Raw genomic sequence first — 14,835 nt, forward strand, 5'->3', positions numbered from 1 at the left:
TTTGGTGTGAAGTAAGGGCAGACTTCTAGAATGGAAGTTCTCATCTCCAAAGAGAGCTCCTCTCTCCAAGCATGGAGCTACCTGTGGATTGGATTTGCTCAGATTCACGGCAAAGGGTGGCAGTGGACCCCATTTGTTATATTCATGAATCCTGTATTTTTACCCTCTCACCCCAAAATCTTTCCATGCTGTAATTTGAATAAAAAGATGGGAGAAAAAAAAAATAAAATAGGAAAGCTTCTTAATTCTCAGTGACCCTTAGGACCCTAAGATGATCTCTGAAGACTTCCAGGAACCTCCAAAAGCCTGTAAACCATCTTGAAGGTTATTCTCTCCCTGTAGCTCTTTTGTGCTCTGCTGTTTCCTCTGTAAATATGTATCCACGTTTCAGGGGGGGAACAAGAGACCATGTCAAGAGGTTGTCTGGAAAACAAAAATCCCATCTTAGGCGACAGCTATATGAATTTGGGGACTCTCCCAGGCAAACCAAGACATCTGATTATGCCATTGTATCCTGTTTGGCAAAGGAGAGAGTGAAGGGAAGTGATAGACATGAGGGGCAGATGGAGTTTGCCTAATGTGTCTGTTCTTTTCTTCGCTGCCTTTTCAATTTAAGAATGTAGCAAAATAGCAGCTGCTCATAATTTCATGAATCAAGAAGTATGTAAATTTCAGCTACAAAATTTGTTGCATAGTTAGACACACACACACACACACAAAGAAGGGGGAAAAAAAGGAAAAAGATCTTGCTTGCATCTACAACTTTCTTAATCTGGCATGCAAATTTAGCTTTCAGGCCTGGTTTATCTCTCATTTAGGAGTGAACCCGAGTGGCTCCATCGATTTCGCTGCTGTCATGCAGGATAATGCCCTGGGATCATGGCAAGCCTGGCATGAAAAGCTCCTTTCAAGCCCCCTGAGCTACCACAGGGGGTCTGTGCCCTACCTGGGCTGCAGGTGGAGGAAGGAGGGAAGGGTTTGGTGGGGATATTTCCCCAACCAAGGGTTCTGAACAGATACCTGAGGATGCTGACAAGCACCACAGACTGAGATGGAAATCACTCTCCTCGTGTTTCAGTCCCTAACAGCCCCCAAATGAAAAGATGGAAAAAGTGACTGGAAATGTATCATCCACATGTAGAAAGCAGTGCTCAGGAGGGGCTGGGCTCAGGGCCTCCACACACCATACAGCTGGTTCTAGTTTTCAGACAAGATTTACTAAACACATGTAAACCGTGCGTATCTGTTTGAATACTTTTTGTGCAAATAACTTCCTCTGTGGTCAAGCTGTTCCTCTTAGATCCCAGGCTACAGATTTGTGCTTTATATTCACCACTTTTTTACCCTTGGATTTCCACCAGTATCAGTTCACACTCGGAGTATGAAACTGTGAAGGAGGGAGCCCAGCTTGGCAGCAAGAGTCAGGAGAATTTACAGTGCAAAACACTGAGCAAAACTCATGGTAAAGGGCAGGAATCATCCCTGGCTTTGCTCCATCCCAGCCAATGGGGCAGACCCTGAGCAGCTGTAAACAGCCACGAGACTGCACGTTCCACAGGAGCTGCAAGCATTCATATCACTTGGCCCCACAGCCTCGTGCAGAGATGCAACATTTCACCAGCTCCGGTGGGGTTCCTCCTGATTCATACCCCCCCAGTGAGCAAGCAGAGCCAGGGTCTTTCCTCACCAATTAGAAGTGCCCCACAATTATATCTGCCAAGTGTCATGAGCTCCAAGTCTAAACACAAAGCAACAGCTGAAACTGGATGTGAAGAAGCAGGAGGGCAGAGTTTTATGATAGATGTTTTATTGGAATCATATAAAAAAAAGAAAAGCATTTCACATATTTCATGGAGGTATTTTATGTGCAAATTTAATATGAATCCTCTTCTTGTTAAACTCTTACGTGATCTATGTACTTCAGTATATAAAACACACTATAGGACAACTATGAACAAGTTTATTAAAACAACTTGGGCTCCTGTTGACATCACCAACCACACAAGTGCTTGCTCAGATCTTATCAGTCTCTCCTTATATTTCAGGTTACCTACTTGCTCGTTTTCCCTATATATCTTTCATTGTTACAAGAATTCAACTCCTGGGCAGATCTCACAGATAAATCTGCTTGTCTGTTTGGGGAATATGGCTCTAGTTCTAATTTTGCAGACTTCGTTCAGGCAATACTCCCTGTGACTGCAGGGATTTTTGCCTGAGTAATCCTTTCAGAATTGGACTCTCCGTGATTTTCATTTACTTAACAACTTGGCATTACATCTGTAAAATATTAGCTCAGTAATGTAAAATATCAAATTAGATTTATGCATTAATCTAATCTATATATGAAGCTTGATAGTCAGTTCTGTTTCACTGCATTATTGCAATTCCAGGCATTCTGTGTCATTTCACATTTATTCTGATGATGCAAGAAAACCAAGGAGTGAGACTGATAGATCAGATTTGGTAGCCCATGCATGTAGAAGTCTGAAACTTTGAACAAAATTTAAAATCAATTTCCATTTTCACATAAACCATGCAAATGTTTTCCTATCAATCACAAATAAAGAAGAGCACACACAAAAAGCTAATCTGAAATAATCAACAGAATAACAAGCTATTAAACAGGAAAAAGCAGGTCAAAATACACAGCCAAACTGGAAAGTATTCTCTAAAAGTCCCTGAAAAGGACAAATAAGCAATTGTTTATTTTCTGTGTTACAGTTGCAGTCTGAAAAGTAAAAAATTACTCCTTCATACATGTTCATAAACTGCATTTATAAACACTTCACACAACTAAATTATATTTGTTTCCTCCAGGTTGGCTGCCCTTGAACATTTTTCTCCTTCTTGCAGTTTTTGCTTTTTTATATAATCCCTTCATGAAAGCAGGTCTTATGCCCATGGCCCTGCTTCAGCAGCCAGCCCCACACAGCAGCCACTTAAGAACACATTAAACTAAAGTTTTGTGTGTGCTTTGGTACCTTTAAAAAGTGGATTCTTGGAGACAACCCACAAATACGTTATTCTTACATCTTAAAGCCATTTACTTCTCTTTATGAATGCTTCCAATTTGTTTTACTCTTGTTGGGCTGAATCCAGCTTGTTATTTACAGAAAGAACACAATAAGATTAATAGGATGGAGTCTGCACTAGCCTACACCCCTGGAAATTCACACTGATCCCATCAATTCTGTATAATTTCTTTGGATTCATAGCAGGTTAAAGCCCCAATCCAGGATAATGCCAAGCAGATGCAGACAAGGGCCAGCACATAAATGTGGAGAATCATGGCCAGAATAAAACTGGATCTCTTTATTCCAAAGAAGAAGGTAATGTTTAAATACAAAATACTATATGGATATTTTTTTTTTTCCCTGTTTGGTAATTTGTCACCATCTGGACACCAAATAGGAAATGATGCAACACCAGGGGGAGAAAAACCCAATTTATTTCATACATGTTGCTAAAGAAAGAATGGATTGATGTGCTCCCCCAAGCACTTTGGCTCACTCATGTGTCACAACAGGCACAGGTACGATCTCTTCAAACAGGAGGTTCTCCACACTGAAATGTTTCCTGTGGGACACAGCATCAGTTTTGCCAGTGTGTGGCAGCTGCAGTGAACTCAGGGCTTCCTCTGAGGGAGTCTATTTTCTCCCTTTGTGCATTAATTCAGAATTACTGTTTCTCCTTCCCCAGCATTCGCATGCAACCACCCCAAACACAGTTGTGTTTGCAGAAAATCACAGTTGTGCTAAGTCAGTCACAGTGCTCTCATTTCTAAGAAAAGATGTGCTTCCCCAAATGAAACCTCACCCTCATTATGGGAGGACAAACCACCTCAGACACCCAAACCACCACAATTCAGATGGCAATTCAGGTGCCCATGGGGGACATGACCACCCATTGTGGGGGGACAATGGGAGCAGAAAGCCCAGCTGGAGGAGAGGAGCAGAGGGATGTTCCCTTCTTCCGTCCCACGTGAAGTGTTGGTGTTTGGAAAGTGAAAGAAAAACCTTTCTTCTCTTTTCTTTGCCAGGGCAGCTCAGCTCTGCACTCAGCACTTCTGTGGAAGGGAAGGAAAGGGGAACTGGAGGTGAGGGAGCAGCTCTGAGCTGCTTTATCTGTACTTCTCCTCCTCCTCCTCCTTTACCCTGCAGCCCTCGAGGTGCCCCACAGCCACCACGAGATTTGGATCTCCCCGTGCCCACTGGTGCTGCACGGAATGGAGAAACTGAGGGAGGATCCAGGACCCTTCCATGTCACGAAGAGCCCCGTGCCAGCAGCAGCCACAGCTGCTGTCCCCAGCCACAGCCACCAAACCAGCTCCCCTGCCACTGCCAGGGCGGCACAAACAAACAGAATAAGCCCAGGTGAGGTTCAGAACAAAAAAAGGTTTTTAAAATAATAATGCAACCTTCTAAAGTAAAATGTGGAATGCTGGAGCTGAAGATTCAGCAGAAACTGGGAAATACCTATCTGGGACAGAGTTAGTGGAGGAAAAGCATGGTCAAAATGGACCTGAGCAGGGAGGGAGAGGGGAACAGCCAGAACCTGAAGTGAGGAAGTGGCTGCATGAAGTGGGTGAGGGTTCATGATAGGAACAGCGAAAGTTAAATACCACCAAAAAAAAAAAAAAAAAAAAAAGGATGTGCAAAACCCAACCCCCAAACCTCTAAGAGAAACCAGTAAAAAGTAAGAAATATGAAAGTTTTCAAGTGAGAAAAAAGGTGGGAATTTTTTTCCTGGGAACATAACCTACTAACTTGTCTGCTGATCCCTTTAGGGGGCAGAAAAGCTGAATTCCCAAATCAAGACCAGCCTAAGTCAAAGAGAAGAGTGCTGCTGGATGTGCCTCCCATCCAACAAAATCCTGGCTCTGGTACCATCCTGTGCATGGGATAGAGGATGAGAAGACAAGGATTAAAACTGGGGTGAACCATACCCTGAGAGAAATCAGTATCAAATTTACTCTCTCCAGCTCCAGGGAATGCAGAACCCAATAGATCCGTTCCTCCTCTAATTCTTTCTGCTGTTCCACATGTTGGCCAAAACACCACCACACATCTGGACGGAACATTTGGTGAGAAAAGCAGCTGTTTGAGAGAAATATTGTGGGAGCTCTTTTGGGGTCTTCAGTGAGTCCTGCTGCACATGCAGAGACACCCCAGCAGTGCCATGTTTGTGTTGGTGTGGGTTAATCCACAAATCCCCAAGGAAGGTCTGTTGTGGGTTATGCTGGATCCTCATAAATGTCTGCAGAGTTAACCAGCAAGTAACCACACCAAGCAAATTTACTTTGCTTTTAATTGTGGCTGCTTTCCCTGCCCTCTGTGAGAATTGCTTTCTTCTCTTCCACCTGCCAGAGTGCATCTGTGGCTGTGCAGTGCTCACAGGCTAACAGAAATCACAAGATTTTGTGTTTAGATCATGTGTGCTGCCATCTATATGATTTCTGCTAAAACTTTCCCAATTTACCAAAAAAAGTGGGAATTGCCATGTTGGTTGAGAAAACAAGGGTCCATCCAGCTGAGCACCACAGCTGGACACTCAGATAATCATGTGCAGGCATGGGGGACACTTCTCCCTGCTATTTTCCCTGTTTCCAACCATTTCCTGCTCAGGGGCTTTCCTGAGCTTCTACATGTCACAGCATCCACATCAGTGGCCAAACCCTCAGGCAATTTATGTGCTGCAAAACCTCTGGCTACTACCAGGGATATAAATCAAGCAGAATTAGAGTCATTGACAATAATTGGGAAAAAAAAATCTGTGATTTGGAAGACATATATGAGTTTTGATCTTAATTTGGACTAAATCTCCCAGGAACATAAATTATCTGTTTGGCTGTCTCTGTTTCCTGCCATCCCTGTGGAATCTCGCTGTGCAATGGCACAGAGCAGTAAAGGATATCCCAAATCCAATTTAAGGTGAACAGAAGGGCACTTCCACAGTGGAGAGGGCTGGGATTTTGGGATGAGGAGCTTCTTTCCAGCAGGCACAGGCAGCCAGGGACAAGAATCAGCTGAAGAAAATGCAAAGATAAGATGAAGTGAGGAGGGAAGGAGCAGACAGGGGTACAGAGAAGGCTGTGGAGGAATTCTTTTAGGGGCACTGATAAAAATTTGGGAGTCACTTTATATGAAAATGAGAAGAAAAAAAAACATAAGAATCCTTAGAGAAGAGATCCAAAAGTTACAGGTGCTGGAGAAGCAGCACCTCATCTTTCAGTGTCCTGGCCAAGAAAATCAACCAGGTTCATTAAGGCAAAGAGAAACCCAAGTGTAGTGATCAATACTGGACTCATTGTCCAAAATATCCTCATGAATGCAGACTGATGCCCAGGGGAGCAGCTGTGCTAGGGAACTGTTCCCAAGAGTTTGGGACCTTTGGACTAAAGATCCATTTTCCTCAGTATTCCAGATGATGACATTAAGAATCACAAGAATAATTTTCTGTGATGGTCCAAAGTGCAAATATGTTCATTAAAGAGCTGTATCAGTGAGATCTTATGACATTAATAGGCAAAAAAATTTAATGTGATTTTCACCCAATTCCCCAAAAGAAATCTGTACAACATACTTAAAATTATTTTGGATCAAGTAGTACTAGTTGCTGCCACCATTTGAAATTTAAACTTCAAATCCACTGTGCTTCCTTTTTCAATGCTCTATTAGTGCCCATTGAAAGAAGTTAGCATTTACACAGATCAAATCCAACTTTACAAAAACCTTCCTCAAACGAACAGATGAGAATGATTCCTCAAAACATAAAAATCCAAGAAAACTTTATTCTAACCATCTTCTTGCCAAGGTACACCCAGTTTTCCAAGCTCCCTCTCCCACTGTACACAGGTACATTTCAGCAGGAACACAAAGCACATTATCACTTGCTCCAAAGAGCTCTGTAGCCTGCAGGATCTTTGCAGAATCCAGCCCGAAGAAACGCAGCACTTTGAGAAAACAGAGCTGTCAAGCAAGATTTCCTTGGGCTTGCTGCCACACAAAATGGCAAACGAGGGACTTGATCCTGCATGGAAGACAATAGGAATTATAGGTGCTCAGCATTTGTCTTCCAGCAGAGTTAAGGTTTCTCAGTAATTCCCCAAATCAGCCGTACAGCTTTATACTTATTCAAAATTACATAGCTAAAAGCTTTGGTATGCAGCCACAGAGCTTTTATTTCAAATTGGCAATAATGTAACTTCTGTAAAAAAAAAAGACTACAATAATGTTAAAAATATCATAAAATGTTATTTATATCAGGATTCATTTGTTAGCCCATATGACAATCATTCATATTTCTTGACAGATATAAACCTCCGCTTAACACATTAGTATCATAAATATTACCAGATATAACACTGTAATTTAATACCTACCAAATGTATTTTAAAATATTACTCAATTTAAAACTTTGGATTTTAACCAGATGTGTTTCCAGAAAATGATTCAGGTCAGATGCTTTTTTCTTTTCCCTTTTCTGTGCGCGCGCGTTCAAAGCGGAGCGTTCCTATGTGATTTATTGTGCCACGACTGTGTGCCCCGAACCTAAAACAGCACCACGATACTTCATCCTTGAGGCTTACACACCTGCAGTCCAAACTAACAAGAGAAAACATCTACATGGCACGGCAGGAGCCTTTGAAATGTCTTTTTGCAGTTGCCTGGACACAGAACAGACTGGTAGAACAGGGAGGCAGCGGAGAAAGGGTGAAGACAGGAACTCCAGCCTCTTTCATCTAGAAAGGGGGGACCATGGAGAGATTAGAGGAAAGGATTTTGATTAGATCACTGGAATGTGAAATGATGCTTCCCAGGATTAAAATCCTATTTTAGAGCTACCAAACCGGTTACGGCGTTAGTCAGAATTCGGAGGCTCGCGCAGCTCCATCCCCGGCTGTCGCTCCGAGCACCCCACACCCCGTCCCCAGAGCAGGGGGTACCCCAGCCGGGCACCCCAATCCTCTCCAGCATCATCCCAGCAAGGAGCTGCCCTCCCTCAAAGCATGGCACTTCTGGGGGAGGAGGAATTTCCTTCTCCAAGGGCATCCCTGGGTCCAGCCCCCGGCAATCGTGGGGAGGCTCTTGGATTTCGGTCTCATTGGGCCCCCAGTTTAGATCACCACGTAGAGGTCTGACATTTTCATAACCAAATGCCATTAGTTTTATTCCCAGCACAGCCAACCAACAATCTGAAGGTCTGGAGTCGCCGGGCTGATCATTACGTGGAACCCATTAACATAAAACCCGCCATCGCAATTAGTATCTTTGTAAGCAGCAGCCTCAGCAAAAAGTGGAAATGGAGGCTGAAATGATGGTGCTCTTCCAAAGGAGGCCGGCAGCAGATTGGGAAATAATCTGTGGCAATTGCTCTGCCGCTGTCTCTGCTGCCTCTGCCGTAACTTCTCCAAAGACAGGCAGAGCCATTTCCAAGCAGTCAGCCCACGGACTTGAGCGAGCACTAAATTCACTCGGTGATCAAATACAATTTGAGAAAAAATCTACAATCGCTCACTTGGGGGGGAAGAGATATTTTCCTTTTACAGAGGAAGTGCAAATCAGCAAAAGTAGCTGTGTTCAGAAAAATACCGTACAGTTTATTGATTCCAGAGGGGACAGGTACAGACCGTGGGTTTGCCCATTTCCCAGTAAAAACAGGGAATGATTTCGAGGGGTGCAAGGTATCTGCAGGGTGGTTTGTTTTTTTTTTTTGTTAGATGAGCCTGCTAAAATGTTCTGGGCTTTTCAGGAAGGGAACAAGGAAAATGTTCGTATTTATAGCAACATTATTGTTCAGAACAAAATAAGTTATTCCATCCTTTTAATCTCCGTTTCTATGACTATCCTGCGCGGGGCTGGGATCTGATTTTCCAGCCTCCGTGCGATCCGCGTCCCATCGGCAGCGGCCGGCGGCACCGGCCCTGGCAGGGAGCGCCTGTCCGCGCTGAAGAAATCCCGTTCCAGGCGCTCCCGGACCGCCCCGGACACCGGCAACCCGCTGCCCTCGATGCACTTTTTCATTGTTGTTTCCCCTAAACTCTCTGCACTTGGCTAATTTTAGCCCCGCGTCTCCCCGTGCGGGCTCCCCCGGCGCCGCCGCTCCGGGCACCATTGGCCGGGCGATGCGCTGCCGTGAGCCCGCACCCCTCCCGCACCGCGCGGCTGTCCCCGCACCGCCGCGCATCCCGCGGGTCCGGCATCCCCGCGTCGCCCCGCGCTGCCCGGCCGTGCCCGCATCCCCGCGGTGCCGCGTCCCCCCGCGCCGCTGTCCCCGCGTTCCCCCGCCCCGCGCCGCTGTCCCCGCGTTCCCCCGCGCGGCGCGGCCGCGCTCCGCGCGCTTGTCCCCGCACGGCCGCGCGCTGTCCCCGCGTGTCCCGCGCACCCTCCCCGCGGGCGCGGGGTCGCCGTGAGCGCGCGCCCGCGGCGCCCCCTCCACACCCCCCCCCCCCCCACGGGAGCGCGCGGGCTGAGTCCGTGTTCCGGGCGGGCTCCAGGCCGGGATTTGGGCGCTCCCTGCCCGCCTCCCTCCCCTTGCCCCCCCGCCCCTCCTCCCCCCTCCCGCCGGCTCCCTCCCTCTCTCCCTCCCTCCCTCCCTCCCCCTCCCTCCCGGCTCCTGAACTCCAGCCCCTCTCTCTCTATCAGCCGCTCACTCTGTCTCAATATGTCTCAAGATGGCGGCCAATGTGGGATCGATGTTTCAATATTGGAAGCGCTTTGATTTACAGCAGCTGCAGGTCAGGCTCCCCCGCTCGCCGCACCGGCCGGGCCGCGCCGCCGGACCCCCCCCCTCCCTCCCTTCTCCGCCTTCCCTCGGGCCCGGCCTCCCCCTCCTCCTCCCGCTGCCGGCCCGCGCCGCCTAAAGGGAACCCCCCGCTCCGCCCGGCCGCGGCGCTCCGCTCCCTCCGCCCCCCCCGCCATCGATCACCGGCCCCATCGGAAATTGATCCTCTTTGTTCAATTCATCGATCAGCCCAAGATGGCGCCGGAGCCGCCGCTGCCGGGGCTGCCGCCGCTTCGCCCGCTCCGTCCCGGGCTGCTCTTTCCCCGCTCCGCGCTCCCCCCCGGCGGCGGGGCCGTGCGGGGCGGCGGGCGCGGCGGGACTCCGGCGGCCGCCGCTCATCCCCCGCCCGCCTCCTCCCTCTCCCTCCCCGCCGCCTGCCCCCTTCCCGCCGCCGCGTCCCCGCCGCTTTTCCTCCGCCGGGAGCCGGGGAAAGTTTACCGAGTGCTGGGACTTTGTGTGGGGGCGCCGGGCGGGCTGGCGGTGCAGGCGCGGAGCGGCGGGGGCTGGGGGCGCTGTGGTGCCGGCCGGGCGGGCGGGCGCTCCCCGCCGCCGCCGCGGGGTGCCGGCCCTCGCTCCGCTCTGCTCCGCTCCGCTCCGCCGGGCGCGGGGCTCCGGCCGCCGCCCTGCGACCGCCGCGGGCACCGCGCCGGGCCGCCAGGGGAGGGGACGCGGGGACACCGGCAAGGAGGGAGGGAGTGAGCGGCGGAGGGTCCCGCGGGGTGGGTGGGAAGGGGCGAGCGCCCGGTGCGCGGAGAGGGCGGCTCGGGAGGGCAGCGGCAGCGCCGGGCGCGGGGAGGGGCGCGGGGGCGTCCCGGCCGGCGGGGGGCATCGCGGCCGCATCTCCCCGCGGCGGCGGGAGGGCACGTTACATAATTCACGGGCTCTCCAGCCTCTCCTGCTGTCCAGGATCTGACAGATGAGCGGAATATTGATGCTTTACTGTGCTGGCTCGGGAGAGCCCAGGAGTGCCGTTTCCTGCGAGGGAAAGTCCTCGCAGACCGGGCTCCCTCCCCCTGCCCCGGGGGAGCGTCCCCGGGGGAATTGCGGCCCCACGGTTTAATTGAGTTGCCGGGCTACAGATAAGGCCGGGGCGGGCCGGGGGGGGTTGTCAGACGCTGTATCGGTGCTGCTCCCGCCGTGAATGGGATTGCAACACGCGTGTCTCCCAGTTGATTGGCGCAGGAAGGCGCTGCCCTGCCTCTCCGAACCCGCCGCTGCCTCCCGTTTAAATAAATTGGCTCGAAAGCCGGCGGCTGCCCACCCTGGCCCCCGCGGAGGCGGCGGTGGAGCCGGCCGGAGGCTGCGGCAGGCGGAGGGATGGTGGTGCGCTGATGCTGGGCAGAGCCGCATTCCCGCTGGAGGTGAGGGGATGGATGCTCGCAGGGGGCCGGCAGCGGGACCCGGGTCCTGCCGCCCTCCCTTCCCCTCGGCCGGGCGTGCGGGAGCGATATCGTATATATTTATATATATAATATTCAAAACTCCCACCCCAGCAGCCCCCGAAAGGGGAAGTGCTGCGTGGGATCTGTGCTGGGAGGCCGGTCCCTTCCGACTTTCAGGTGCATTAGGAGGTGGGGTAAAGTAGCGTTTTGTTTCAGGTTTCTCTGTTGTCTTCCAGCCCCTTTCGCGTTTTATTGTTTCTTTTAAAGGTTTTGGATTAAGGTAGACTTGGCTGAACTTTGCTAACTTGAAAGGGTTCTTAATAGTGACCCGGAATACCTACAGGAATACAGAAAATGAGATCCAGATGTAGAATTGTATAAAATAAAATGGATTAAATTAAGATGTAGTTAAACAAGGTCTGACATCTCTAATTGTGGACTTTTGCTTTTGCCTCTGTGTTCGTGTGGCTGTACTTGCTTAGCATAGGAAAATAAACGCTCCGAACATTGCTGCTGTGGCGTTACATTTAACGGTGAACAAGTCTAAATATTGCCTATAAAAATAAAGCCTTTGGAAATGCTTATTGATTAAAACATATTATGCTAAAGTATCTATCATGTAAATTAAATTCTAAAATGTAATGAACACAGCCAAATGGCATTTTGATAGATTGTTCTATTCTGTTTTTAGTAAAAAATAGCTCACTTTTATCATAATTTAATTTCTGTGCATACTGTAAAACCTGTTGTGGAGTATCACTGTACAAACCTTAATCTCGTTTTTGCAGACTAAATGTGACAGTCTGACTTGAACAGCTTGTAGCTTCTCCTTTGAAGCATTCTGGTAACGCCAGCTTAGAGTTGTTTGAACAATATTCATTACCTGCTTTTGAGGACTGGTGATTATTTACCCGTGCTGCGGATTGAGGCTGTTCACCTGTTGGCAGGTTGAGCAGCACAGAGTTTGTTAACTCTGCATGCACTCCGTCTGCAGAGAGCCCTGGAGTGACCGGGGAAGGGAGAGAATACCTTCCTCCCTATGCAGAATAGTTAATTTGTTTCAAATTAGCGGGTTTTTAAATTTATTTTTTTACCCACCCATCTGCACCAAGAAGTAGCGTAATATTTACTCCCACTTGCAGATGAAGCAATGTGCTGTAAAAACTATCATTCCCAGGGATGAAGTTCAGTCCCACAGAAGTGTCCATGCCTCCCTCCGTCCCCGTCCTTCGCTTGCGCTGACGCATTTCGAGCGTGGAATTGTAGAAAATAAAAATACTTCTGCGTACGCTCTGTTCCAGCATGAAAGCCTGGAGGATTTATGCTTAACACAATTCCACCTGAGCCCTGCAGAACTCCAGCTCGGGGTGTGAGGGCTTTGAAGCTCTGTGTGCATGAGAAAGTTGTGAGGAGCTGGGACTGGGCAGTCCCGGAGCGCTGGCACCCGCCTGCTCCCAACTTCCTCTTCCACCTTCTCTTAGGAGGAGATGTTTAACTGTTGATGAGCTTCGACCTGCCTTGTAATATTAAGCAGCAGGTTTCTCCAGATTGTATCAATATTAATTAAAAACAGAGCCAGGAACACTTTAGGGTCTGACTTTTTAAATTATTTATTTCCTTTCGCTAAATAACCCCTTGTTTATAAGGAAAGATGTTTCAAGTGTTGGAGACAGGATTAAATAATTCACAACTTGGATTAAAGAACAAAAAGGTCTGTTCACAAATGGAATATGAGATGCAAAAATGGCAGCTTCCTACAGGTATCAAACGGAGTTTTTCACTGGAGACTGTACCTGCGAGGCACACAGCTGAACATTAACCCTTTTCTGCAGTAAGGGTTGGCATGATCCTAAAGAAACTGGGATAGGCATGGCATCGCTGCCTCAGTGTGCTGTGTGGTGGTAAATTGACCCGTGTTTGATGGGGAGGGAGTTGCAGTGCTCAGAGAAAGCAGCCCCTCGCAAGCAGTGAGTACTGTGGCAGTAAAAGCAGGTGAAATCACTGGAGGAATGCTGCTGCCCTCCAGTTAGAGCTGCACGTCCTGTCTGGGAGCAGCTGTGTGATTGGAATCGGATCAGCAGCGTGAAGGTAACCTGCTGTTCCATGGTCCTGGTTTGTTTGTAGTTTTTGGTGTCCCCATCACCTTCACTCTAAAAACAACCTTTTGCTGGGGAACAGGAAAGGGAGCGTTGTGTTCCCGTGGGCACAGCACGCAGCTCTCCTTGACAGCTTGCTGAATATTTCTGAATATGGGTGTATATATCAGTATCAGAGGAGGCAGCTGGTCTCTCTGACCAGCAGGAGTAAGTCTTGCTTGAGCCACAGCTCTGAGGACAAATGGAAGAAGTTAATACCCTTTGAAAACTTGAACTATCTGTAGTTATTTTGACAATAAACACAAGTTCTCAAAATGTCATTGTAGCTTTTTAGGACAGGCTCACATTCTGGTAAAAAGTACAGTTTCTTATTGCTTTTGAGCAGAATGACAGAACTTGTTACCATCAAGCTGAGGAGTGAAAATCTAAAGGCAAATCTTGCTAATGTGTTTGTTTTTAAAAATCTCATCCTGGTATTGCATCATATATGATTAAAGTAAGGATAGAATATTAGTTCTGTGCAGGCTGTGACTAATTGCTTAGGGTAAACCATTGATCTTAAAAAATCTGCAACAAAATCTGGAAAACTAAGTTGTAATGAATAGCTTTTAAATACTGAAGTGCTTCTGTTACTGAATTAGAAACAGGTGGAGTTGTTGGCATTGTTTAGTTGGGTCTGATGGTACCAGAGCACAAGCTGATGTCTGAAGGAGTTTGTTGCTTCATCAGAAGTGGAATCAGTGATCAGGTCTGAGTCTTTAATTTGTGCAGGTTGTTGTAGAATTGTTTCTGTGCCAAAAGCAGTCAGGGGTTCTCTCTTTATAGCGGTAGCTGAATGTGCATGTGGAGAAAAGCCTCCAGCTGCCGTAGCCACGTTTCTGCTCCCTTTAGCTGCTCAGAGAGGAGAGGTGAAAGCAGCTGGGTGTTCCTGCAGGAGGGGAGGGATGGCAGAGCCAGGGCACTGCTGCCAAGATGCTCTCACAGCAATCACAGCAGGAAAGCTCTGGCAGCTTGTGGTGCTCAGGGTGATGTCCCTGGACACCCACCGCACGTGACGTACCAGAAGAAAGGCCCTTGATGTACTTCTGGCACGAGAACTTGTCTTTCAGAGGATTCCTTGAGTTCTGTTCCTTGGGAATAAATCTCTGAGAGCTTTTCTATGCCTTGTTCTATTCCTGCAATGAAATAATGCCCATCAGAAATGTGGCAGAGTCACTGCCTGCTTCGGTCACTCTGCTCCAGTGCCAAGTTTGTGGTTAACTGGATGATGTATTGGGAAGTGCAGTAGGGAGGGTTTGGGATATGGTGATGCTTGGGAGTTTTCTGAAGAAAAATCACATTGGTTGGCTGTATGTAACAATGCAAAATAAGTAATGGGTGAAACATTTTCTAGAGAAGAAATTACATGCGGTCTGAAATTCCAGTGAACAGTTATTCTTTATTTGCAAGCTGATTTGTAATGCAAAAAGTGCATGTAGAAAAATGCATAATCCAGAGTTTCAGTTTGATCACACTGAGGCTGAGAATAAAGGCAGTTTATTTATTGGGTAGAGAACAGACACATATGTGGATTA

The 14,835-nt window shown here is 48.2% G+C and overlaps 1 protein-coding gene across 7 annotated transcripts in view; it reads left to right on the plus strand.

Moving 5' to 3' along the window:
• Window positions 1-9,604: 9,604 nt before the first annotated feature.
• The window catches only part of CUX1 (cut like homeobox 1), a 274,393-nt gene continuing 269,162 nt past the window's right edge, over window positions 9,605-14,835 (plus strand). For 6 of the 7 annotated variants that reach the window (XM_058037677.1, XM_058037671.1, XM_058037673.1 and 3 more), the window contains exon 1: window positions 9,605-9,736. In XM_058037677.1, coding sequence (XP_057893660.1) covers window positions 9,674-9,736 — 63 coding nt within the window. In that variant the 5' untranslated portion in view covers window positions 9,605-9,673. Of the gene's footprint in view, window positions 9,737-11,074; window positions 11,145-14,835 lie in introns of those variants that run through there. The other variant, XM_058037672.1, reaches the window with a different exon arrangement.

The sequence above is a fragment of the Melospiza georgiana genome, chromosome 19, assembly GCF_028018845.1.
Source record: "Melospiza georgiana isolate bMelGeo1 chromosome 19, bMelGeo1.pri, whole genome shotgun sequence".
NCBI lineage: Eukaryota > Metazoa > Chordata > Aves > Passeriformes > Passerellidae > Melospiza > Melospiza georgiana.